General features: G+C 40.2%; 2 protein-coding genes across 2 annotated transcripts in view; both read right to left on the minus strand.

Moving 5' to 3' along the window:
* Positions 1 to 26,402, minus strand: part of LOC115758998 (roundabout homolog 2) — a 46,059-nt gene that overhangs the window by 3,722 nt on the left and 15,935 nt on the right. Inside the window, exons 2-11 of the mRNA XM_030699799.1 lie at positions 22,520 to 22,713; positions 14,123 to 14,225; positions 8,391 to 8,675; positions 8,068 to 8,208; positions 7,863 to 7,994; positions 6,088 to 7,401; positions 5,866 to 5,964; positions 4,985 to 5,225; positions 4,526 to 4,686; positions 2,911 to 3,223 (exon numbers count right to left, since the gene is read on the minus strand). Of these exons, the coding sequence (XP_030555659.1) occupies positions 2,911 to 3,223; positions 4,526 to 4,686; positions 4,985 to 5,225; positions 5,866 to 5,964; positions 6,088 to 7,401; positions 7,863 to 7,994; positions 8,068 to 8,208; positions 8,391 to 8,675; positions 14,123 to 14,225; positions 22,520 to 22,713 (2,983 nt within the window). The remainder of the gene's footprint in view (positions 1 to 2,910; positions 3,224 to 4,525; positions 4,687 to 4,984; positions 5,226 to 5,865; positions 5,965 to 6,087; positions 7,402 to 7,862; positions 7,995 to 8,067; positions 8,209 to 8,390; positions 8,676 to 14,122; positions 14,226 to 22,519; positions 22,714 to 26,402) is intronic.
* LOC115758999 (40S ribosomal protein S28-like) lies at positions 9,405 to 10,048 on the minus strand. The gene has a single exon (XM_030699800.1). The coding sequence runs from the start codon at positions 9,988 to 9,990 to the stop codon at positions 9,793 to 9,795; it is 198 nt and encodes a 65-aa protein (XP_030555660.1). The 5' UTR covers positions 9,991 to 10,048; the 3' UTR covers positions 9,405 to 9,792.

Here is a 26,402-nt window from a genome sequence, read left to right on the forward strand (position 1 = left end):
AAAATCAGCAAATTTCGCAAGTTAATTAGAAAAATAATGAACTAGCAATAAAAACTGCATGAAATTGTCAAGATCAACCCTTTCCCGGCCAATTTTAGGCACATGTAAATACCTAAGCCCTGACGAACATTAGCTTCAGCTCTGCCTAAAGACGCCTGAAATTATGCAACGGAATTTGAAATTTTCCAGCAATTAAACGTGCCTGCGACGGGGGACTGAAACTGCCTATAAGGACATGTCGTGCACACAGGAACAGAACCCAACGTCCACATCCAGCACCCCTCCCCCCTTCCCCTCCCACTGTACTACATTCGCAGCAAAGGCATTTGCATACGCTTAGGGCTTAAAGCTTCGACTGGGATCTAAGCGGAGGCGCGGGGCAGCTGCTCCCTCGGGGCTATCAATTTTTAATTGTTAATTTAGCGGTGAATATTACGTTCGCAAACTAATAAACCAAATACGTGAGGGGGTTGGTGGATGGGGGGAGGGCTTGGTGATGCAGGGGCATTTTCGATATCCAGTGCAAGATGTTAGAGCTGACGCCATAATGTTGAAAATCAGACAACCCGAAAAGAAATTAAATATTTTAATTGGAAATTCAAATGACGGCGTCGCACGCGTGCCAAGTGCCGGGGCAGGGGCTGTGGGGGTGGAAAAATGACATAAGGTGTGTGCTTGTGTGTGTGTGTGTGCGTATTATTTTTTTTTACGAGTTTACAACGTTGTTAAAATGCACAACAACAACAAAAAGTACAACGCAGAAAGTTGCCAAAAAGTACACAACGGAAAAATTGAAACGGAAATAATGAAAATCGCGTAACGGAAGTGGCAACAGCATTAGAAGAATGTGGCAGAGGCAGCCAGCAATAGGAAGTGCTCAAATTGCGCTAGTGTGAGGGCGTGACAGCGACAGTCAAGGGGGACAGGAGTGGGGCAAGGTGGGGGCATGATATCTGCTGGGATATTGTAAAAAAGTCAAAACAAATAAATGCGTAAAATGCCGCAAATAAATACGCACAAGTTGAGGCGGGGCGGAACGGGCAGTGGGGTTACATGGCTAGCTACGGGGCGTGGCGGTGGTAGTAAAAGAAAAAGAGAAGGAAAAACAATAACAACACAACAAAAAAAACAACAGAGCAGCTCGGCAATATGTCGCCGGCAGTTGCGTCTTTTTATTGCGCCTTGTTTGCTTTTCAGTTATTGTTGCCACAACGGTACATTAAGCTTTAAAGAAAACTTTTGGAAAGCGCAAAAAAAAAGAAAAGAATTACGAAACAAAATTACAGAAGTAAAACAGAAAAAAAAAACATGGAAAACGAAAACACGGCGCAAAATTGTTTAAGTAAGAAGTAAAAACAAAGCAACACGCAAAGGGCGATAGGTAGTTGTTAAAAAAGAACTTGGATAACGTCGGCTTAAAGATATGGACTTAAGAAATGTAGAATGAGAGGTAGAAGAGATACAATTGTTGAAGAGCAAACGAAAGGAACGTAAATTTCTTCAAACGGGCACATCCCGTCTCATAGACGCATTGAGCTAGTGAAAGAAAATCTCTTGCGGCAAAAAAAAGTTGTGCCTTAACTATGTGAGAATTATAAACGAAATTTAGAATTTGTTGTTTAAGTTAAAGGAACTATCCAAAAGAATGGAAATAAAGACAGGCCTGGTACGGTAGTTAGTAATAGATGAAATTCATCATAAATTGTGGTTAATTAAATTAACTTAAAAATAATTAAAAAATGAATATACAATGCTTGTTGAGATTTAAACCTTTTTTCTGCTTTAAAATGCTTTGGGATAATGAAAAAAATGCTTTAAAAAAAAATATTGATAAATAAAATTATAATTAAAAATAAAAATTTGGAAAACATAGTTCGAATAACAACAACTCCTGCTCTCTCCCCCAAATACAAATAAAAAACCTGGACCAAACATTTTTTTTTACATTTAAATTTATATTTGCCATGCATCCTTAAAATTTCATAGCTCTGGATTGTAAATACAAAGGTTTTTTAAGAGCCGTATTATATCGTTTTAAAGGAATTTCTTGGAATTTATAGATTGCAAAAATATTTTAATATCTGATTTCTGTGCATGTAATATATTCCCTTTCATATGGGTAAATCGGAATAAAAATTTGCTTTTTGGCATGCTGGAAAAAAAAAAACAGAAGGCCGAGCACCACAAACCGAAAGCAATGCAAACAGACAAATATTTAAAAATACGCAACGAGAAATATGGAATTCATGTGCGTATATGGAAATGAATTAAGGGGCCAACGTAAATGGCCGCACTTTGGCTGGCAAGGGATCAGGATCAGGGGCGGGGGTGCAGCAGTAAGGCCACGGTAGAGCCCAAAAGCCCCACTCCGAAATAAACAGAGGGCAGAGGCTGCTGGCGGTACCAGGCACTGCAATCGCCATGGCCCAAAGTAAAACCCGTTCAAGTGTAACAATTTAATGGCGCTTGTTGTTGTTGTTTTTGTTTCTGGGCTTTATTGGGGTGGGATGGGGAATGCGTGGGTTGGTGGTGTGTATGTGTTGGTGGGTGGTTTTGGTAGCTTATTGAAGTGGATGCGGTTGCAGCTCCGCAATTTTTATGAGCGAATCGTAAATAGTGCGGCCTGGCACTGGATGTTTTCTTTGGTAACAAACACTGAACCCCAATGCCCAAAGTCCCCCACCCCCTGCCACCCATCTCTCCGCCTCCTTAGTAGTAAAACATTTAAGCATTTGGCGTGGTTTTTCGGCTGCTCTCGCAATTTTTCGTAATTAAACAGGCAACGAAGCGTAGACAGGATATTAAGGCAACTTCCTGTGCGCCCGACTGATAAACCAGACCCCCACACCATCGACCACCCACCCGCCACGTTTGAGCAACCCTTTTGGGCCAGCTTCAAATCATGCTCACCTCTCATAATCAGGCAGCGGCTGTTGTGTGTTTGATTGTCCTTGTTGTTGCCTCTGTCCATGTTGTCCTTGTTGTTGCTGTTGTGTGCCTCGCTGCTGAGCTGTGGCCTGTGCATAGCCCGGAAGTTGTTCCTTTGTCGTACAGGAGCCAGCGGCCTGTCGCCAAACACCGCCACTTGGATCGATCCAGAGGCCATTGGAGCCACCAATGCCAGAGTTGCCACCATTGTTGCCGCTGCCGCCGCCGCCGACCCCGATGCCACCATTCATCGGCAACGTTGGAAACTTTCGCACGGTGCCGATTGCGTGATTGCCTGAAATAAAGCACGGATATCGAGTAAGTACACACGTAGTCTATATATGTATGTGTATTTAGCCAGATAGTAGATCTAGTTAATGCCGTTGGTAAGAAGCGAGTCGTAAGCCTCGTTAGTGGCGCCCAATTACAAACGCAGCTCCTTTTGGCCGTTAACAGAAATAAAAAAGGGCAACGTGCAAATAATAAAAGACGGAAATAACATTTTATATTCAATTGGCAAGCAGCTACCTTGCCCCTCAGTCTCATGTTATTTTATTTTTAGAGTTTTACTAGACAATTGATGTGATTTTCACGTGCCCATTTGTCGTTTCACCCCACAAGCCCTCCCCGCACGCCATGATTGTGTCTCCTTTTATCGCTGCTTTAACCTTAGAGCTTTGCTTTTGCCCTCACAGGATTATTAGCCTAGGTACTGCGACTAGGTTCACATTCGCTCGCTAATGTTATGAGTGCGTGTTGCTTAGTTTTTGTGGCTTACAAAGCGGCAGCCTAATTGAGACCAGGCATAAACGAGCGCTCATATATCATAGATTATATGAGCTCTATTTGGCCCTGCTTTAATACATTTTGCATTTTTTTTTTCTTTGCGAAGAGCAAAAGGGCAAATCAGGTTGTTTGTGCTGAGATTTGGATTAAGGAGCAAATTCCACAAATGCATTTTTAAAAACAGAAGCTCTTGGAGCCTTTCATACACATTAAAATGTATATGTAAGAAAGGTTCCTAAGACTTTTGATTAAAGCCAGATAATTGTATATAATGTAAACATATAAACTTGTACACGTTTGTTTAGATTTAACTAAAATCGAATAAATGAGCAAACTAATTTTATCAAGAGTTATCGCCTAAAACCTTGAATTTGCCGAGTTTTATGATTCGTTTACTTTTTTTAGTGAATGAGTTAAGTACTTATCAAATTTCTTGCTCTACAAATTATATAAAATATCAAAAAAGTTCTCTGGTAAATATAATTTATATTCATGTTCTATGTTCTATTCATGATGTCAGTCACTTTAAGGCTTAACAAGTGCCAATGAGCAAAAGATTTAAATGGCTCAAGTTCTAATCGCTCTATAAAATCTAGTTGTAGCTAAGCTGTGACATTTGCAATGCTCAATAGAGCATACAGCTCATAAATTGCAAATGCCAAGCAATTACCGGCCAGGCAGAGAGAACTTAGAGCCACCCCCTGCAAAGCTGCTGTCGCCAAAACTTAATCCAGGCAAAGAAAAAAGAAAGTAAAATAAATAGCAAAAAATACATTTAAATTGCCGACCCGTCGGGCGTCGGATAACTCACCATGTAAACTGCCCAGCGAGGTCTGCTTGATAAATTGATAGCGCTTGAATAGAACCAATGCGCCCAATAGAAACACAATTATGGCGATGATGGAGCCCAGCAGGACGATAAACCAGGTCTGCGTTAAAAAGTCATCGGCAATATCACGACTGATGGGATAGCTGCGCACAATAGGAATAGAAAGCAGAGAAATGGACAAAAAGAAAGCGGAATGAGCATCGGTTGACTACTGGAGCAGGAAGTACGTGCCCTGGCTAGGCTTAGTTTAATGGTCACATAGTCCGTCTGCCTGTCTCAATTCTCAGCCGCCCATTGTCGTTTGCTGTTAATGGATTGATGTGAATGTGGCCGCGCCAGCTTTTGTCCCAAATGGCAGCAGTCAAATGAGCTCCCGCACAATATACCGTCCAGGCAATACCCCAGACTATGCCCGTGCCTCTGTCCGGTCCGTCAACTCACCGCGTGTAGCCCGTGTCCAGTGATTGGGTCCGCGCATCGATGCGCAGCACGGCCGGTTTGCTATAGGGACCGACGCCCACCCGGGTGGCCGCAGCCACGGCAATGTAGTAGGTGACGCCCGTTGTGAGGTTGGCCAGCAGCAGTGTCGGTGTCGCCGCATCAATGGTCATATTTTTGAATATACGCGTCGTATTGTGCACATCCAGACCCTTGACGAGCACATTGTAGCTGGTGAGGATGCCTGCCGTGCGGACGCAGAGACAGTGTGTGGGCGAAAAAGAGGGAAAAGAACAAATGAAATTAAATGTTAGCAAGAGCACAAAGAAAATAGTTACTTATTCGGTCAACCGAATAATTGAATGACCTTTCGAAACAGCTGCAAAGTTAATGGTTAAGGAATTTTAATGGAAGGCGCCTTAAATATAGTCCGATATATATTTATTTTTTATTTATTTACTATCTATCTGATCACTAAATTTTTGATCCTATCTACACCTATGCATTTGATTCTGTTTGGAATTATTCTACTAAAAGGTTTATTTTTGATTACATAACAAACTATGCAAATAGTTTTCAGAGACTTTTCCCACATATTTTATCTGGCCTCTAGTTTTACAGAAATAATATATATGATTTAAGGACTAACAAAAAAAAGTTGATATATGTACATAAATCGGACTTAAGATCATATACATATATATGATACAATAAAATACAATTATCTCATAAAATATTTCCAGCTAATAAAAAATAAGGAGCAACACCCCACACTTGGTCATAGTTACAAGTCCGACCTGTTACAAACTCAATTTGTAAGCTAATATACCTATCGTAGGGTGTCTATAATAGGCGCATTTTGGGGATTTGTTTACAGTACATACCATTGCGTGTGCGATTCGGCTGTGGGGCAAGCCATTTGAGAAAGACGGAGGTGCGATTGAATTGGATGGCCTCCATGCCAAATGGCGGTGCCTCGGGTACTGTTAACAAAAAAAAAGAGGGAAACAAATGAAGTTGGATTAGTGGCAGCAGATGGGACTTTGAAAGCCGGGGCTCAGCTGATTAGCAGGTAGATGGAAAAAAGCTATCTTGGGCATTCTTACCATCTTCCAGGGTGCGCGCATGTCGGGAATTGGAGGGTTTGCCTACGATGCTCTTGTAAAATGGCACAAGAAAAAACTCATACGTAGACGCCTTGGCCAGATTGGGCACCGTGCAGGAGCTCAGGCCCTGACCCTTGTTAAGCAGTGTGAGCATCTTGTATTCCGCCGAGCGCAGCTCACGTGCATACAAATAGTATCCCTCGATGTACTGGCCGCTGTCTATGTCCCAAGCGAGGCGCACCGAAGTCGAGTCGCTGGCATTCGCCTCCAGCAGCTCGACAATGTCATTCGATTGCAGCAGCTGCTCCACATCGCTGAGCAGCAGCTGCGAGCTGGCCGAGCCGGCGGAGGCGTCGCTGCCATCGCGCACGCCCACCAGCTTGCCGGCCGTAATGGGCTCCGAGATGGGCGAGGGCGGCGAAAAGCCCAAGGCGTTCTCGGCGCGCACAATGAACATATAAGCGGCGCCCTGCTCCAAGCTGTCCACCGTGACAATTGGCTCGCTGAGCCTGCTGGCAATGGGTATCCAGGTCTTGCTCTTGTTTGTGCAGTACATTTCCACGCTGTAGCCGAGGAACGGGGAGGCGCCCAGCTTGTCGCTGGTGGGCCATACAATTGTCATGGCCGAGGCGGTGGCATTCAGCACTGTCGGTTGCCCCGGTGCCGTGGGGCATTTGCTTTGCTCGGGCGCACGATAGAACTTAATGTTCGGATTGGTGGGCAGCTCTATGCGCAGGAAACCGCTCCACGTGGACTTGCCAGCCCGAGAGCTGGCCACACACGTATAGAGACCTTGATCCTGCTGTCGATCCAAATCGGATATAATCAAATCCCCGGCGGCGGTTATGTTCAACTTGGCGCTGGGATGCACGGGTATGCCGTCGCGATACCAGGATATGGTCGGATTGGGCAGTCCAATGGCCTTGCATTGCAGCGTGGCCAGCGATTTGATGGGCAGCGTTTGGTTCACCGGGCCCGCAATGATTATCGGCGGCGGTCGATCCTCCTGCGAGTCCAGCGTCAGCTGTACCCTGGACGTTATGCTGGCCACCTCGTTCATTGCATTGCACACAATAACCAGATCCTTGTCCGTGCGCTGAAAGCGCGTCAACGTCAAGATGGAATGGCCCTCCTCCGTGTTCAGGCTGTGAAAGCGATCCAGGGGAGGTGCACCCGGAAAGATCAACGTGCTATTGTTCTTGATCGTCCAGAATATGGTCGGCTTCGGATTGCCTGAGGCGCGGCACTCAAACGAGGTGTCCGCGCCCAGCTCTACGGATTTGCTGGCGGGACGTTGTATGAATTTCGGGGGCGCTACAGTGTGCGTATATGTGGGATTCATATAGGGTTTTAACTAATTAGCTAAGTGTGCTTGACTAGCGCTAAAAATAGGGCTCAATGACACGAGCTTCAAATTAGACTAACATTTCTTTAACACTTATATAGAAAATAAGTAAAAATGTTTTTTTAGTAAAGCACAAAAATAAAATCCAAACAGCTTATACAAATAATTAATGGGTCAGTAAATTCCAACAACTATTATTAGTCTTAACATTTTTATTTACGCAAAGCTTTTGATTAAAGCTCTTACTTGCAGAGAGCTGTGATATTAAAGCTTCCAGTTTGATTATGTTTTGTACTGTAGTTTTGCAATCTATCTTCGCATTAACTAATTTATGCTTTTAAGCTTTCAATTCTTTCCTTTCAGAAAACTCTTTTCACTTTAAGCTAGTGTCATTGAGCCGCAATTAAAAATGACTGAAGCAGTGACTTACCAAAGACCGTCAATGTGCCCATCGCCGTGATGGCCCCCACCACATTGTCCGCCTCGCAGCTGTACTCGCCCTCATCGGCTATGGTGACGCGCTCCAGGCGCAGGCTGCGATCCTCCAGCACGCTGACACGGTCTGCAATAAGTATGCATACACGCGGGGAAATAATAATAACTGATGAATCGCCAGGTGTTGTCTGTGGGCTTACCTAGCGGCATATTGCCCCCGGAGGCGGTGCGCAGCCAGAGCACATCCGGCATGGGATCCCCGCCGACACGGCAGGGAAATGTGACGGAGGCGCCTTCGAGCACCGTTTGATCATGTGGTCCACGTATGATGTAGGGCTTAACTGCAATAAACATAATGAAACGCTTAGCGGCATTTAGGTGCAATCGTGGTGCTACGCAGGCACCCAAGTCACATGCCAGCAAATTGAACATGACACAATGATTTGAGGTGCAGCATGATGTGGGATTTGGCATGGATTGAGGTATGGGTGGAGGGGTGTGGGTTGGCTGGGGGTTTACGTACCATGTACTTTGAGCGTGGCTAGGGATGATTCGCGCACACCGACAGGATTCTTGGCAATGCACTGGTATTGACCCTCGTCACTTTGACGTGCATCCTGTATGGCCAAATTGCCGCCATCAACGATGCGTATACGCTTCGTGCCCTCCAAATCCAATTTCTGGCCGCCCTTCTTCCATGTGACCGTCGGTTCCGGTATGCCGCGCGGCGGTGCACACTCCAGTAGCGCGGTGTCACCCTGGGCGATGCGTGTGTTTTGCGGCTCCAGGCGAAACTCATCGCGCAGCACTGTAAATGGAGCAGGCAGAGATGAAGAAGAAGCGATGAGGCTTGGACAACAGCTTTAGTGTGCGGGTGCGTGTGTGTGTGTGATGGTCTCTGTCCATTTGATTCCTCCTGTTGTTGGTGGTGGTTATAAATTATCTTGGTTTTGCATGATAAATGCCTGTCCCTGTCCTGCCTTAACCTGGGGCCGTGTGCGGCTCTTTGTGTGTGTGTGCGTGTATGTGTGTGCGGGTGTTTGTGGTCTGACAGCAAAGATAAATTGTTGGTAAATGGCATAAATGTGATTTTTATACGGCATGCCCACGAACACACCCACACACACGCGCTCGGGCAGCTTTTTACCCAACTACAGCAGCTCATTTGTAAAAAAGTCTGGCAACGCCAAGGGCACACAGCTTTCTGGCTAATTTAATTCTGTATGATATACTCCATTTATTGGTTCTTATGGCACTTAGCTAAATCACGATTTAGTTAAATCGATAGTAAATTCCGATTACGCTTCATACTAATTTAAGCAAGTTGAATCATTTAATTTCAAATATTATCAATATTTTAATAGATTCTGGCAACGCCAGGGACATGTAAGTTTTGTTTGACTTCGATTATTTTTCACAATTCCTAACTGATTTAACGAGTGATTTTAACACGATCTGGTTAGAATTGTAAAGTTATTTAGTTTAGAAAATTGTATAAATTGCAAATGAAACAAGTATTCGATGTATTTAGTGTGGATATTTTAGAGTTTTTTTTTATATTACAATTTGTTACATTTTATAAAAGTACTTGCAAAAAGCGTTTCGCCCAACAACTTAATGCACAATACGATTCATTATTATAAATTGAAATTAAATCATGTTTAAAGATGGTTTACAAGTATTCGCTTAGTTGATTAATTTCAAGACAGTCTGATTATATAATTATTTTGTAAATATTATATATGTAAGTATTTGCAAAGGGAGTTTCGCCCAAAGCCCCTTTCGCAAAATAACCTACATACATACTTAAGAGATTGTTATGTGTTGTATTTATATATCCATCAGTATATGCAACAAATCCTCAAAGTTCCCCCGATTAGCACAATGATTATTCTACCTAGTCCTATAGATCCAAAACTCCCATCCTAGCGCAGACGTCTGGCTTCACGTTCCGATTCCAATAGCGTCAAAATGTCGCCCTCTCGCACTGGGCCCTTCACGTTGCGTATGATTTGGCGATTCTGTTCGCCAAGAAATTCCACCTTCACCTGGGTGCACTGACCCTGGGAGCCTGTGCGACCGAGCACCTTCACAACGCGAGCCCATACAATTGGCTTATCCATAATATCAGGCCGTTTTCCTTTACTTCGAGGACAGTACGATTTGCTTCAGTCGGCAGTCGCCAGAAAAAGAAAGTGGAAAGCTGCAGGCTGATGTGGAATCGATTACAGTAGCTTATTTTTATCGACCATTGTGAATGGTCAATCGGCAGTGTTGAAAGTGAAAATATCGATAGTTCCACTCAATTACTCAATTCAATTCATTCTGACACTATGAAAGTTTGCACCAAACGCTGATATATTTCATGAGATATATTTAATAATTTAAAACATTTTCACAAACTGAGCAGAGGATTTACTGACGCATTTATTTTTATTTTTTAATACTTAAGCTCTTGCATTAAATAATATTTTCAGTTAATTGAAATGGAATAATGCTTGTATTGCGAGTTATTCATGCGCCACTTTTGCTAACCAAGAAGCTTGCATTCAGAACTGAAAAATTTTTTAAGCGAAACGCATTTCTAAAGCTTTTCTTAACCCTGGCGCATAGTAAATCACGCTATTATCAACATTTTGCTTTTGCCAACCGCAGATTTAAGGCACTAACTCAGCTGTCTGCATTTATTTTGCATGGCATTCGCTCGGTTCTGCTTCTTTCTGCATTTTCCATTTCAGATTTTCCATCTTTTTTATACGCTATCCTTCGCCATCTTGCCAGCTCCATTTTGTGGTCAAATTGCAAACCTGTAATTTGCACACCTTTCCCCCTAGGATGTCTGGCAACTCTGGTTGCAGCTAGACCGATTTGCTCAGTTATAAATTTGCTTGGCGAATATTTGTCCCCCCTCCACACGCACACACACACACATATATATATATATATATAGAAGCGGGGGAGTAGCATAATAAATCAAGTAACTTTCAAGCACTTGGAAAGCAGCTGAAAGTACATTTTCTTTTTCTCTTATTTTTTTTTTGCCTGCTGCCCTGAAAAGCGAGCTTTGTGCATTCAACTTGGTCGCATTCAGCGTACACAAAATATATAACGAATAAATCCAAAAAACGGCAGCTGCTTTTACGTAAATTACATTTTACATTTTATTTTATTTTTGTTTGTGTAATTTTTATATATATTTTTATTTTAATCTGCAAAGTGAATAAGCGCATTTACTTATGGCCTTAGTTTAAAATATTTGTTGAAAAAAACTGCTCAAGCATGACTTTTATTAAATTTAAAGTGATGTCTATAAATCAACATAAATCAAAATATTTCAACGCATGGCGAAAGTGAACACGAAAGCGAATTTCGCTTCAACTTTCCCGCACACACACACACAGACAAAAACTTTTAATGCGCTCAAAATATAGCAACAAATGTGGAGCTGGTTGCCGAAACTCACAGCCAAGCCCGAGAGCCCGGGACACAGAAAGAGGCCAGCAGCGAGTGAGACAGCGCCCAGGACTGGGGTCGTTCCATGGCTGAGCGGCTGAACGGCTGAAAGGCTGAGCACAGCAGGAAACACGCCAACCATCAATAAATTAATCAAAGTCATAATCAGTGTCAGGTTCAGTGGCACTGGCGAAAGTTGTAGGCCATTCAGTTCAGGTCCAATTCGGTTCGGTTTGAGGTCGTGACTCAGTCAAGCGGAAAACTCGCGCTGAAAAGGTGCAAAATGCCAGCTGCTGATAATGAGTTAATAAATGACCGTTACGGCAATATTTATAAAGCATGTCCCTACCATAAATATGAGTGTGTGGGAGATTTGCGATAAGGCAGAGCTATTTGTGGGCTTAGTCTAGTATAAAGGGCATAGAAAGAGAACTATTTATAGAAGATATGAGCAAGATCGATAAAAGCACTTTTTGCAGATTGTTAGAAAATTATTTAAATACAGGATTCTTGTTGAGTTTGGATGGGATACTCTAAATTATGTAATTGGATTATACACTAAAAAAATATTAAAGTTAGTTTGAAAATTACAAGAGAACAATTTTATTTTATTTATAACAAGTATGGATTATTATATATTCGATTTAAATATAAATATTGAACATTGAATTTGATAAAACCGTTTTATTTATGCGAAAGACATAAATACAGCACAATCAAAAATACATTTGGAAGTAAGAAAGAGGTTTTGATAAAAATTAAATAAAGTCAAGTTTTGCTTGGATAACCCTACCAATTCTATAAAAATCATTTTAATATTTAATACAGCTTTCTAGTACTTTTGAAAGCGATCAGCAAGCCCTTAAAGCCATTCGTAAACAATATATAAAAATATTTGAATGTTCCGCATAGTGCATAGAAAATTTTATTTTGAATTCTGGGGGAAACAAATGGAACATTTGGTAGTAGGCTTATGTATTTAAGCCTGAATGAGTTCCATATTTGAGTTTGTTTTGAAAAGTTCATGCCCTCTTTTTCAGTTTACACACATTGCGTATGCGTAATATGCGCTTGACAGAAATTACGCTGACAACATCAGAAATAGGCAACTTATGTTTATTATTGACAGAGCATCCGACAAGTGAGCAAGTGAAATGCCGTTTTTTGCTGCTTCCTCTTACATGCTTTTATTACCTAACCCAATCAAAGTGAACGCCTTTTGCCATTGCTACCGCTCCCCCGCTAACTCTTCGTCCGCTCTGACTGCAGCTCTCCGGGAAGTTGCCAGCTCAAGAGTCGCAATAACGACGTTTTAACCAAGCAAACAAATTTGACGTGCTTTTCGTGATTTACATGCAAATATTGAAAAATATTCCCCAAGGATACCGCAAAAAGCAAACCAAACTGGCTAAAGCTAAACACGAGCGGTACCAGGAAAAATAAAATAAAAAGAAAAAACGCCGCATTGAAGGGAGAACAACAAAAATGAACTCCCAACGTCAGGAAGCAATATCGATTTTCATGTGGGCGGCGGTTAGGAATAAAAGAGCATGGCAAATAAAAGAAATATTGGCCAACAAAAGACAAAGTGGAGGTCTGCGGTGGCAATAGGGCAATTGGGAGCTCAAATGGGGCCACAAATGCCTCGTTTTTGGCCTAAAAATACGCTACAACCGAAAGATATGGCGAAAAGCAGAGCTTGAAAAATGTTCCCGAAATAGCTTTTCAATATAAATAATGGAAATTTCGCATTGCTACGGAGTAACCATTTGATAAATGACATTCAAAACCTTTGAAACTATTAAATCGAATTAAAATTTAAAAGAAAACAGATCACATAACTTATATAATTTATACTTTTCTATTAAGTTTAATATATGCAAATAAAAACATAATTTTCTGGTATCAAATGTGAGCTCATATATTTAGTTTTTAAATATTGCTTTTATATTTGATTTTTTTTTTATCAAATCAATCAAACCGAATACCCAACCTAACATAAGCTTCAGAGTTCTGTATGCTGGCATTAAGCATTTAAATATGCCTCTCATTTGATGTATTTTGATTACATCATAATTTGATGTGAGTTTAGGTGCCTGAAATGAGATTTGATTAAGTTTTCCGCACGAGTTAAGTGGTTCATTTTGAAGTTTATTGTGCCAACTCAAGTTGTTGTCAAACAGACCTTGCCCAATCTAAATATGGCTACACCCTCTTCATATGTAGCCATAAATCATACACACTCATACACACACACAGACTGATAAAAAGAAAATGCTGGAAAAACTGAAATTCAGCTCGGTTCAGTCAACCAAGCACCCAACTAACCAGCTGAAAAGGCTTTAAAAGTCAAAATCTAGCAAAAAGAGCAAAAATAGTTAATAGAGAGAGAGATAGACAGATGGAGAAGGAAAGCAAGAGAGAGAGAGAGAGAGAGAGAGAGCGCGCGGAAAAAAAACTGAAACGGGTTAATAGAGGCAGGAGCAGAGACCTCTGACAAGACAAGTGGGTGCGTTCATGCGGAAAACTTGTAAACGCAGCTCAGCTAGTTAGTTAAGTGGGCGGTGCCACAAAAAACCCCCCCTAACAAGCCACCAACTCTCAGCCAAACAAAAAAAAAAAAGAGCTGCCCTGAGCATATCGAAACCCAACAACAACAAAAACAACAACTGCGGCGAAAAATCAACATCAATTTAGAATATTAAAAAAACGCAAAGTCGTGCGTGGCCAGACGCCGTCGCCCGCAGCAGCATGTGGTGTGTGGCTATAAGAAGAAGACCTTGTGTAGGATATACGACTTACCCGCCACTTGCAGCGTGGCATTGCGACTCCGTGCCACGCCCAGTTCGTTCTTGGCCTCGCACCAGTAGATGCCAGCATCTGTTTCGCGACGTGAATTGACAACCTGCAAAAATAAAAACAGAGAAGTTGGAGTTGAAAAGTTGTCAGTAAGTGCACAAACTGAGGGCCAAATGTGAGCAAATTTTAATTGAAATGAGTAAAAGATTGTTTTTTCATACCATATACCCTTTAAGGGCGGCAGTTTTAGTCTGTAGCTACAGTTTGACTGATGTAATATTCCATGATAATGTAATCTTTATCTTAGAGTTGCTTTAGACTTGATAAACTGCTTTGAGATGTGATTCCTAAACTGGTAATTTGAGAACTTGACAGTAAACTTCCTTAGAAAAATACGATTCTACTTCTTAAGCCGGTTTAAAAGTGGTTCGGAGTCGTATTTCGGCAAATACTTAAGCTATCATGCGATAAATGCCAAATTAAATATATTTTTAATTTTAAATTTTAAAAATCAAAAAACAATTAAATCAGTAAATTCTTACTAAGAAAAATTCATGAGCTTTCTTTTAAATGTATCGTAACAAATTCTAAAAAATGTCAAATAAATAACAATAAAGAATTTGAATAATAAACTGGATAATCCTATGGAAATACATATATAAACAAACTTGTTTAAAATAATATCTTAACTTATTATACATTCATTATAAATTCATGCTTAACCTATACGCACATCAGCTAAGCCTGCCTTTTTGCTGCCACACTTACAGGGTATATTGGAATTATGTCATCTTTTAGATTGCTTTGCTTACTTTCTTATTGTCATTTTACAAATGGGCTGCAAAAAGTGCTTTCGCAACTTCAAGACGTTGATTTGCAGTCTCTATCTCATGAGCTGCTCACTCTCTTTCTCTCTCTATCTCTCTCCTTTTCTCTCTTACTTTGCGATGTTGGCCTGTCTTTTTGGCCATAATAAACAGTCAGCAATCTGTTGTCTGTTGCGCGTCTGCTGCCTTCAAGTGCTCAAATCATAAAATGTCTCTCGAGCAACTTTATAGTTACTTCATATCCCCTCACCCCAGGCACTTTTCACACAGACCCGCCCCCATTTTCTTGCCGCCCTTCATTTTGTGTTGTTTCACTGACTGTTTTTGTCTTTTCAGTTTGTTTATTTGTTTTTGGCGCACAAAAGAAATTCCCCAACATGCGCTTAAAATTAAATGTCAAAATGTGTGTTGAATGTTAGTGTGTGTGTGTGTGTGCATGAGTGTGTAGGTGTGTGTGTTTTAAGCGTGTGTGTTTGTCATATTTATCTCAGCAACGGCAGCTACAAAGTTCGCACAATTTACACAACTTCTGCGCCTCATCCAAGTGAAATTAAGTGTTGCGCTAAGTGAAGATGACAAAAGGGTTCTTCAGCTCTATTATTCTTTCATTTAATCTTGCTCATGTGTGTCTGCCTGCGTGTGTGTATGTATATGTGTGTGTGGAGTGTGCGTTGTGCCGCGGGTGTGCTTTATAAAACAAATAAGCGAATGCGCTTCAGGCGTCTCAATTGTCATGCTGGCAACTCAAAGGCAAAGCGCTTACTTCAGGCTAAACTTCTGGCAATCTGTTCTTAAATATAACTCTATATATACGTATGTGTATATATGTTTTAATAGTGCTTTGTACTTTGGCTTTTCCCATACCATCTTATTATGCCCATCAAAAGTTTGCTTTACCACAAGAACACATATGTACATAGTATATGCTTGTTGTCTATTCAGGCAAAAGGATTAGGGACTTAAGTTGTATGTGATATAAATTTCTCTTCAGAAATTTTATGTAATATTCTTAAAGGTATGTATGACAATTTATTTTGTATTATCGGATGAGCGTATTATAAACATATTTTCTTGATATATGCTTTCTTATATATGCTTTATCATAATTATTAAAATACCTATTTTTAATGAAGAGTTTAGTTTTTATCATAACCTTAACATTTGCTTTCCCCTTTATACATCATTCTCATAATATTAATTTCTGTACAAATCTCAAGACCCCTTTGGAAAATAATTGATTTTTCTGCTTAAGAACATGATGTATTATATATTTTATTTACATATATGACATTTGTATATGACATATAAATTTATTTGGAGTATAAGCAGCTTTAATATAAATAATACGCATACGCACCGTGGGCCGGCGCTCAGTCAATTGTGCAACAGCCGACTGCAAAGAGCAAAAAGCAAAAAGCTAAGCTCATTAGCTGCATGCGCAGCATTTGCTATTAAAATTTCATACAAATAACATAGAAAAGAAGCAGTCCCAGGCAACGTTATCCTTTCTAATAAAAAGGAAGAAAATAAAGGAATCCAAATCCGTAGCAATGGCAACGCGGACAAATAAAAATGTAAGCAAATAAAAATATAATACGCGCAGACAATGTAATCTATATGTTGCTGACTCTTTTTATTTTTGCTCTTTTTTATTTTCCAGTGTGTTTTCTGGCTGAAATTAAATTTTTGGCCCGGACAGGCACAGTGAACAGGAACAGGATGGGGAAAAGAAACTGCGCCGAAAGTCACATAAATTTATTTATGTCTTTAATGACTTGAGCCACGCGAATTGCTGCGAATTGGCTGCGCTTTGTTGTTGTTGATATGGTCCTTGTTGTTGTCCTTGTTGTTGTTGCTGCTGTTTTTTCGGTATTTTGGTGCGTGCTGCCAGCAAACATTGAAACTGATTTGACAACAACAACAACGACAACAACAACAGCAGCAGCAGCTCTGCCGTGTGCTACGTGCGTCTTTAGCTGAGGGGCAGGGAGAGCACGAGTCAAGGGGCTGAGTCGCAGCACTGCGGCTATAAAATATATTGACTGTGTGTGTGTATTAGTGTGTATGTCTGTGTGTGTGTGTAGCTGTGTGTAGTCGCGCGTTGAAAACACGCTTCCGTTTTAATTTAAAATACCCATAAATTTACAACATTTCATTTGGGAGCCATTTCGTTTTCATGTTGTAACATTTTGTAATTGTGTAAAATAGAGAGGAAGAGATAGAGACAGACCCAAACAGAGAGCGAGTGCGAGTGGGAGATAAATAAAGAGTAAGTGCCTGTGTGAGGACGAGTGTTTTATAATATTGTTTAAATTTAAAGTCGGTAAAATGTGGCGTGTAAATGCTTTTAATTGAAAAAATTGGTTAAATGTCAGCTAACAACTGCTCTACGGAGGGGTTGGGGCAGGGCAAGTGTCGCAGTTAAAATCAACAGGTAAATTGAAATGGATGCGATATTGTGCAGAAATTGAAAATACACAGTCGTGTTATCCACTTAAAACTTAATTATTTGGCTAAATTATTCAAAAGACAACAAGCAAAGCTCTAAAAAGTTGTTATAAATGTTGCAGGTTCTATTGACAGTGTAAAACTCTGATTAAATAATTTGAAAGAAGTCTTCATAACTGCATATAATTAAAACTCTAAAACTATTTTTAGAAAATAACAATCTTTGCAATTTAAGCAAGGCAGGCTTTGGGCTGGTAGACATATATATTTGAAACATCTACATACATCAAATAATAAATTACACACATTTTTTTAATACAAAAATGTGAATCTGAAATCCACATTTCAGTTTGTAACTCGAGTTCTGGCAAAACTCTTATTTTTTCCTATTTTATTTTTATTTATAAGATAAGTAAACTTATTGTGCCCTAAACATGATATAGAACTTTAATATAATTACACAAGCATGTCGATACCGAACGTCTCCCGTGGTCAAGTTGTTTAAGAGACGTCGACAACTTGGGTATACAAGTTCGAGTCCGCAGAGAATAGTATGGAATTGATAATTAATCGAAAAATACGGGATAAACTTATTAGATGGTAAACCTATTTATTTAATTTAAAATATGGACAGTGTCAGCTTATAATTCTAAAGTGGCTTAAGCGCGTTGATTGAAAACGCCTAATCCATTTGGGAACTATAAGCTGATATTGTTCATGCTACATGCTTACATTTTGACAGTTGTGTCAAGGCAACCTATTTTGATACAGCTGCAACTTATTCGCTTTTTAAACTCGTTTACAAAATAAAAGGAGCAGAAAAGATATGCATACATATACTCACGCTCCTCTGAAGATGCGTAAAATATATACCGTGAACATTTCGAGGCGAATTAAAAACTGTTAAAAACTCTGCGGACGACCTGTTTTAGCTGTTATTGAACTGCGAACGCGAATCACGCAGTCGATTGCCGCCCACTGAAACTTGTTTCTTTTGAAACGCGATGCATCAATAAATTTAAAATTTGCAGCCCACGCAACTGGGAAGCGAATCCAATCATCTTGCACGCAGTCCGCACAGCTACTTGACTTTTTGCCACCTGTTAAGTCGTTCATTAAACGGCTCTCAAAGCGCTTCCCCTCGCAGATGCAGGTAATAAGCGTCCGCACATAAAAAAAATTGTATATGCAAATATATAAAGTATACGCAACGTGGGCCCGCAGCAGGACCAGGAACTGGGCTGAGCATATAAAATGCCTTATTTTTATGAGGCTGCGAATGTGTCAAGCGTTTGTAAACTCATTAAAATGTACTCCACGCGCCGGCAGTTGAAAGTTATGCCCTGCGGCAAGTGGCAGCTGCAGTAATGTGTGTGGCATTAACTTGGCTACGTTTAACCTGCCGCAAGTGCTTTGCCAGTTTTTTAATTAAGCACATGAAATACAGTCGAAAATTGCAATGCAATCAAAATCGCTCAGTAAAGCACTTGATTTATGCTTCAAATTGTTGATGGCATTTTAAAGCTTGCCACAGAACTACAGCCAAATGTGGCAGGCGTTTAAATAAACATTTAGATGCTGAGCGAAGCCAACGAACGCATTACATGCAAACACTTGACTCAGCCAGACAGATGTACAAATATATACCCGAATACCCGAACTGGCAACTTCAGCGGAGCGTTGGGCGGGGCGGGGAATGGGTGGGCGGCGGCAAGGATTCAGTTGTTGCCTCTTCAGCTGCTGCTGTTTGCTGCTGATGATGTGCGGCAGGCAAAACCAAAGTGGCGCACACAAACACAAGCGCATAGTTGCTACAAATCATGTGTTGCCTCTGCCAACTCCCTCGCCAAACGGGAGAGTGTATGTGTGTGTGTGTGTGTGCTACAACATTTGTCCTGACTGGTCCTTGCGTCCTTCGTTTTTATTATTTTTTTCGTGCAGTTACGTAAATTATTGTCTGTCTCCCTGTTGCTCGCTCCTCCACTGTCACTTTTCACTACACTTCAGCTTTTATTTTTCGGGCGCGCGCTCTTCCTCAACACGCACACACACATACACACACGAGCACACACAGACACTGACTTTGTATACGCTTGTGCCTTCTTGTATTTTATTGCATATTCCCCATCCGCTTGTCTCCTATTGTTACTTAAAGACAGAACCCTCCAAAACTCTGCGCCGCATTAAAGTTGCCACATATTTGTTTTGCTTGCTTCCCGCTCTCTTCCTGTCTCTCACTGTCTCTCACTGTCTCTCTCTCTCTCTCTCTCTCTCTTTCTCTCTCTTTCTCTCTCTCTTATGAGCTGAGCGCAATTTGATAGTGTTGCATAGTTTTGGACTATCATTTTCGGGGCTAGCTTTAGGGCGCCCCTCGTTATTATAATGCCTGGGCGAAGTGGAAGCTTCACTAGCATTATAAGTAAGATGAATTGTCTGTAACTTAAGAGAGACAGAGAACGATTGAAAGAGGGAGAGTGAGAGTGAGAGAGAGAGGGAGAGGTATGCACGGCGAAAAGCTGGCGGAATTAGAATGTAAATTATGCAAGTGACATAGAAAAATGGCAAAAGATTCGAAAAAAAGGGAATAATAAAAGAAATAAAATGCTTGGCTTAAATTTAAAATGAAGCCGGCAACGAATTTATGTGGATTAGTTTATGGAGTATTCTTTTGTGCGCTGAAAAAGTCGAGGATTAACTGGAAAAAAATATAAATGAATATTGTTTGCGTGTGAAATTGCCAAGGGTCAGTTCTATGTGTAGAAACAAAGGATGTCGGATTCAAAAATAAAAAAAACCCTAACTAAATGTAAAAATTCTAACAATAGAGCCACAACGAATATTAAACATAACTCAGTGGAGCATTAAATACCTAAATGCTTAAGCCTACAATTGTAGCTGAAAACAAGCTAGATAGGAATGAAAATTTTAATTATTTGCAAATGTAGATATATATGAATATGGGGAATTATTATATTAAGGAAAAATTCACTCTTTATATCTAAGCTATTGAACAAGTAAGTAATAATGTATAATATTATACTATTATGTTATACTAAAGCTGTAAGTATTATTATTTTAGTAATAACGAATTTACAAAAATAAAACTAGACCATTTGAGTTGGAGCAATTTATTTAAATTGGAGCTATATCTACATTGTGTTTTCACTAGTTTTCATCCTTTAACGAATTGCACACAGTTTAAATACTTTAAGTTATGTTCTTTCGTTTACCTGTGTCAAAACAATTTTCAATAACCAACAAGTTTTTGTGCTCACGGGGCTGACAAAAATGCCAAAAATGTCGCACACAGCTGTGTGAGGCCAGGCCAGGCAAATTGATTGTGGCCAGCAAGAACGAACGGGCTAAAAATAATGGCAGAGCCACATGATATGGCAACGGTGGACAGGATATTGAGCAAAGGCGAGCATAGAGCTGCTTTGGAATTAATTCATTTAGAGCTCGTTAGACGAAAGAAAAGAGGAGAGTGAAAATAAATAAGAGCAACAACATTTAGAAAGCGGAAAAGCGTGTCTGAAGTCTGATTGCTGGAATCCTGCATCCTGTATCCTTTTTTGCACTTAAGTGATAAACAAATACACGCGCAGCTGACAAATACAAACACAAATGCGACTGCGAATGCGAATACATAAGCACAGTCTAGCAGACAGCCAGCACAGATCGAGTGTGAAAAGTGGCAGGCTACAAATGCAGCTCGAGAGTGGCAGCTGGGAGCACCACCCAAATGTCCTGGCCGCAGCAGCGTCTCCGACTGCATCATCAGCATAATCAACGCGCTGTTAAGCCGTTGGCTTTTTGCATCGTAAATTGCTGAGTGCTCAGTCCAAGTGCTGCCACAGCTATTGCTGCTACCAGCTGCCTGCTGCCTGCTCCATGTTGCTGCCACAGCACACACACTCACTTACCCACACACACACACACACACATACTTGAAGCTCATCAGGCAGCTGACTTTTGCTGCGTTGCCTGCCAACTTCCGTTTGTCTTTATTTGTCTGGCTGCTGCTGCTTTTGGCTTCGATATCTCCTACTCTGCTGCTGCCCCTGCCCCTGGCCATCACACTCAGCGTCCCTCTTAATGTTTGTTTACCTTACGTTAATGAAGTTGTTGGCCGCCCCAGCGAAAATGCTTGCGAAAATATTTTCGCAGCGTGCAAAAGGTATATCCAAACATATACATTAAAAATATGTGTAAGAGAAAAAAATAAGTAAAAATAAAAGCAATTAGTTTGTTCATCACTCAACAGCTGGCCGGGCAAAATGAAAATTTTTAAACAGCGCCCAGCTGCCCCGCCTCCCATTTTCCTGCACATTTTCTGCGACTCTTATTGTGAATGAAAGTGCGGAGACAGCAGCAGCAGCAGCAGCAGCAACAGCAGCAAAATAATAATTATGCATGCTGGAAAATAATAAAAGAAAAGAGGAAAAATAACAGAAATATAATAATAATAAGTAAGCGAACCACTGAAATAATGTAAATATGCCACAAGCGCATTTCGCTGGCCTCGCCAAAGGATACAATGAGCTTCACGATGAGCTGTGCCCCCAAAAGAATGTGCGAATATTATTGTTGCTATTGGTGTGAATAGAGAGCATTGGGATTGGTGCGCCTGAAGAACTCTTTGCAATAAACAATGGCAGATGGTTTCTAGCTAAATATACATTTTTATATGGACAACAGATTTTTTAAAGGAATTCTATATTTCTTACTGGATAATAGATTCAGTTTTTCCATTAATTTTCTATTCCTAAACTGAGTTTTCAAGAATAATATATAACATATAATATCATATGATATTATATAGGCTGAGTACAAATTCTTTGTCCTAACAAATACTTAACATACTTATAAGTCCCTTTGAAATTACTTAATCTATATTTTTTTAGAGTCTAATAGATTCAAAGATTGATTCCCAGACTTATGCGAATGCGAATTTTTATTGCCAAATAATATTTTATTAATTTATTTTTGTTGCCTAGTTTAATTTGTTTATATTCCTGATTGAGTTCTTTCATTTTATTCTTCACTCCACATTTGCATGTGACCCTCGGTAGAGTATCTCGGATGCGACTTGAAGCGTTGACAATGGCATATTCTGTGCACTTACCTTGAGGAAAAACAATCCGCCCGCTGGTAGGGTTATGCGATGCGAGCCCGGCAGTATCTTTAGCGGTACGCCATCCTTGTACCATTGAATTGTGGGCGTGGGAGAGCCCTCTGCCTTGCAATTAAGCGTCGCTGGCTCGTGTCGTGGCACCGTCGTATCTATGGGATGCTCCACTATTCGCGGCGGATGTGAACCTGGAGAAGGGATGCAGAATGAGCAATGAAGAGGTTAAAGCGCTTTTTATACAAATTGCACTGGGATTGTATATGCAAGACAGGGCAGGGGAAGGGGTATATATGGGGAGTTTCCTTTTTCCGCTGCGTCAGTCGCCAGTTGCCAGTTGCCAGTCGTCAGCGGTTTGGCAAATGTTAAAAGATCTCCCTGGCAAATGAAAACAATGTTAATGCGCATTGCCGTTGACGTTGCAAATGAAGTTGCAGTTGCAATTCAACTGTCGCAGAGCGACCAGATGTAGGGCAGCGGCAGGGGCAGGGCAGGATTTTATATCAGCATTCGCCCGTGGCGGGTGTTCAAAGGTTCAGTTTGGAATTAATTTGTGTGAATTTGCATATGCGGCAAAGAACCGCAGCGCAGCTTAGCAGTTAAGTAGTTTTTTGTTTTTGCATAATGCGAAACTGCTAAATTAACTAGAAGAGGGGCAGTGCAAGCAGCGGCGGGAGAAGGGGAGTGTAGCTAAGACCTGGGCACAGGTTGCCATGGAAACAGCCGAGTTGCTCAAAGGATTAACATAGTTTTAGTTTCATTTACGTGCATTCCAAATGCAGCTTACAATTCTCTGACAAGGCAAATAAATAGGGCAATATTTGACTTACAACCAGGACGGATTATTACGGAAAGAATCTAAGAGATGAAGAATTTCAAATAATTGACACTTGGTCTTGAAAATCACAATTAAAAATAAATGAAATGGCATGTATATAAAAGAGTGAACATTTCAAATTAGGACATTAAAATAAAAATGAATTTTATTTAGTTTAAATTGGTTTCAAGTTTTGAGCACTTTTAATATGGAATAAGAAACAAAAATTAAGAAATGTAAAAGTGCAATTCTGTGTAATTTTAGCCTTGCAAATATTCAGGAAAAAGAGAAAACATAAATGTTAAAAAATGGAAAATAAATTTGTTTGATTCTGTTAGTTTTAACAGATACAATTGGCACAAAATAAAAGTGGAGAAATAAAAATTTATAACAAAATTGTTTATAAAATTGTAAGTTTCATATTTTCACATAAATGTTATATTGAATGCACAAAAATGAGTTATTTAGAGTTAAATTTAGAGTTAAATGAACTCAAAGCTATAAAGGTATCCAATTTGTCAATATATTTGGTGCTGACAATGTTAAGTATTTGAAGATAGCTTTCAATTTCATTGAGTTAAAAGCTACTTTTCCTTTAATGTGACACTTGTTTTAAATTATAGAATAAAAAGTTGAGCAATTACACATTTAAATATAAATTTGAATTTCAAATATTTGAATGATAAATTATTATATATTATTTAAGTGCAAATCAGCAGCAAAATTCCTCTCGATTCGGATAAGTTGTGAAAAGAGAAGGGAAGCAGATAGGCCGGATTAACACTTGCAAATCTGCTGCAAAGCAAAAAGTGGTATATTTGATGTCAACCCTTTTGCCCCAATCGTTAAACAGTGCTCAACACGTTTGTCTTGCCACAAAGTTTATGTGTGGCACATAAATCGTATGTTTAGTCATAAGCAATCTGTCAGTGGTAAATACATAAATTTCAATTTTCCTGTCATATATAAACAATTTGCTGTCACACACGCACACCCTATCGCTAACAGAACACAACTCACGCAACTTGGGCGACGACGGAAAACTTTATTTATATCGCAGCATAAATCTATAAAGCTGTACAAAAATATATATATCTATGTATATAAATGTATCTGTATCTGCAGCTGTAGCTGTTGCTGTTGGTGTAAGCTCGCCGTTTGAAAATTGATATGTCAGAAAATGTTGGAATATTGAAACGTTATTAAATAAGGAAAAACGCAGCTGTTGTTGTTGCTGCTGATTGCACATTGCCAGCAACATGACAACAACAATAGCAATAACAGCTACAACAGCAACATTGACAGCAGCAACAACAAATTCACAGCTGCAGGCAAAAGTTGCATGTCATGCAGCAGACGCTGCACAAAGTCGAGCTGTAAATCGAATTGAAATTGGGGGGTGGTGGAAAAAAAGGCGAATCCCGAACTCCGAATCCGCATCGAGCTGAAGGGATGTCGAGACGTGTTGCATGTTGCCGGCGGCTCTCCCAGGCAAGACGCATGTCAATGTTATTTCAGCAATGAAAAAAAAACATGCTGAAGTGCCAACTGGCGTTGGAGTGGAGGCAGGGGCAGGGCAGTTATGGCTGGGTCAAAAATCAACACGCAAACAAAACAGGAAAAAAAACGAACGCCAACAAATGAAACTGAAGTTGAGCCAAAATGTGTTCAATGCGCACATTTTGAGGGTTAAATGTCGCATGTGGGTGGTGCTCTGTTCATTTTTTTATTTTTTTTGGGACCAAACGTTGCTGGACCGTGTACTTTTTTTTTGTTTTTAGTGCTTACATATCTTTGCTGACCAGACGAGGATCAAGAAGCGAACTGGCTTCTGGTTGCGTTTGTGGTTGATGCCCTGCGGAAATATTCAACACCTAAAAAAGGTTGTTTTTACAAATGACAAACAAGGGCGGCTGGGCAGGGGTAGAGCCAAGAGAGGGGGTTATAAGGAAAACGTTGTTTCACTCTGTGTATGTGTGTGTGTGTGTGTCTGTATGGGCACATGCGTGTACCAGAAGCTCGTATTTAAATATCAATTCAAAAGATTAGAAGTCAAGATTGATCAATTACAACAGACGATGGCGGAATTACAATTTGCTTAATAAGCTGAAAACTTAGTAAAAGAAATTGTTTAGATAACAATAAACCATTTTGAGAACTTAGTTATACTTATATTTATATATATTATTTTCAGGTTGTTTTCATATGAGCTTTATGATGTGAAAGCCCGATGTTGTCAAGATATCGAAGCCGAACTTACAAAAATATTTCTCAGGCCATAATTCGAAGCGTAGTAAAGTTGGCGAATGATGAAAATTCATAAAGGTAGCAATCGCTTCTAAATGATATGTTGTTTCGTTGTTGATGGGACTATGTTTATATATTATGAGTTTTTATGCCAAGTTTGGCTAAGAAATCGGGATAAACAATACACATGTTCAAAAAATAATTCAATTGTATGTCATCTAGGTAGCTTGATATAGACATGGATTGATATATGATGGTAAGAGAGGGGTATCTGCCCAATAGGTGTGTCCATTGGGAGAGTCAATTAGGAGAGTTCAGACTATATCTATATTTAAAGATATTTTCAAAAATATGCGTAAAGTCCCAGTAAAGTTGAGCTTAACTTTAAGTTTACTAACTTTTCCATCTGAGTTGTTTTCCCTGCCTTTGTTCTCAGCAAACTGAAACGAAGTACTAGTACATGCAATATATTTTGGGCCACCCGCTAGATAAATTTGCTTAGCAGCAGCTGTTGTTGCAGCACATAAATTATGGCACAGAATTTAATTATCGCACTGGATGGACGTGCAGCAACTACTCGTAACACAGTTTCGTCTGTGTGTGTGTGTGTGTGTGTGCTTGCCCAAAAGTATGCTACTAAAACAATTAGCAGCGCCCTAATTAAAACAACAATCTAAAGAGCCAGCAACAAGGAGAGTGCCTCCAGGGCACTTGATTGATGATGTAAGAGGCGAGAACGCCTCAAAGTATGCAGCACATGAGGCAAATGCGGCGACGCGTTGAAGTCGCTCAGTTCTTGGCTTTGTTTTTCCTTCC

Source organism: Drosophila novamexicana, unplaced genomic scaffold (genome assembly GCF_003285875.2).
Source record: "Drosophila novamexicana strain 15010-1031.04,08,12 unplaced genomic scaffold, DnovRS2.1 tig00000193-arrow-pilon, whole genome shotgun sequence".
NCBI lineage: Eukaryota > Metazoa > Arthropoda > Insecta > Diptera > Drosophilidae > Drosophila > Drosophila novamexicana.

Excerpts from the sequence above, each read along its gene's own strand:
- LOC115758999 (XM_030699800.1), bottom strand. The coding sequence starts at position 9,990 with ATGGATAAGCCAATTGTATGGGCTCGCGTTGTGAAGGTGCTCGGTCGC.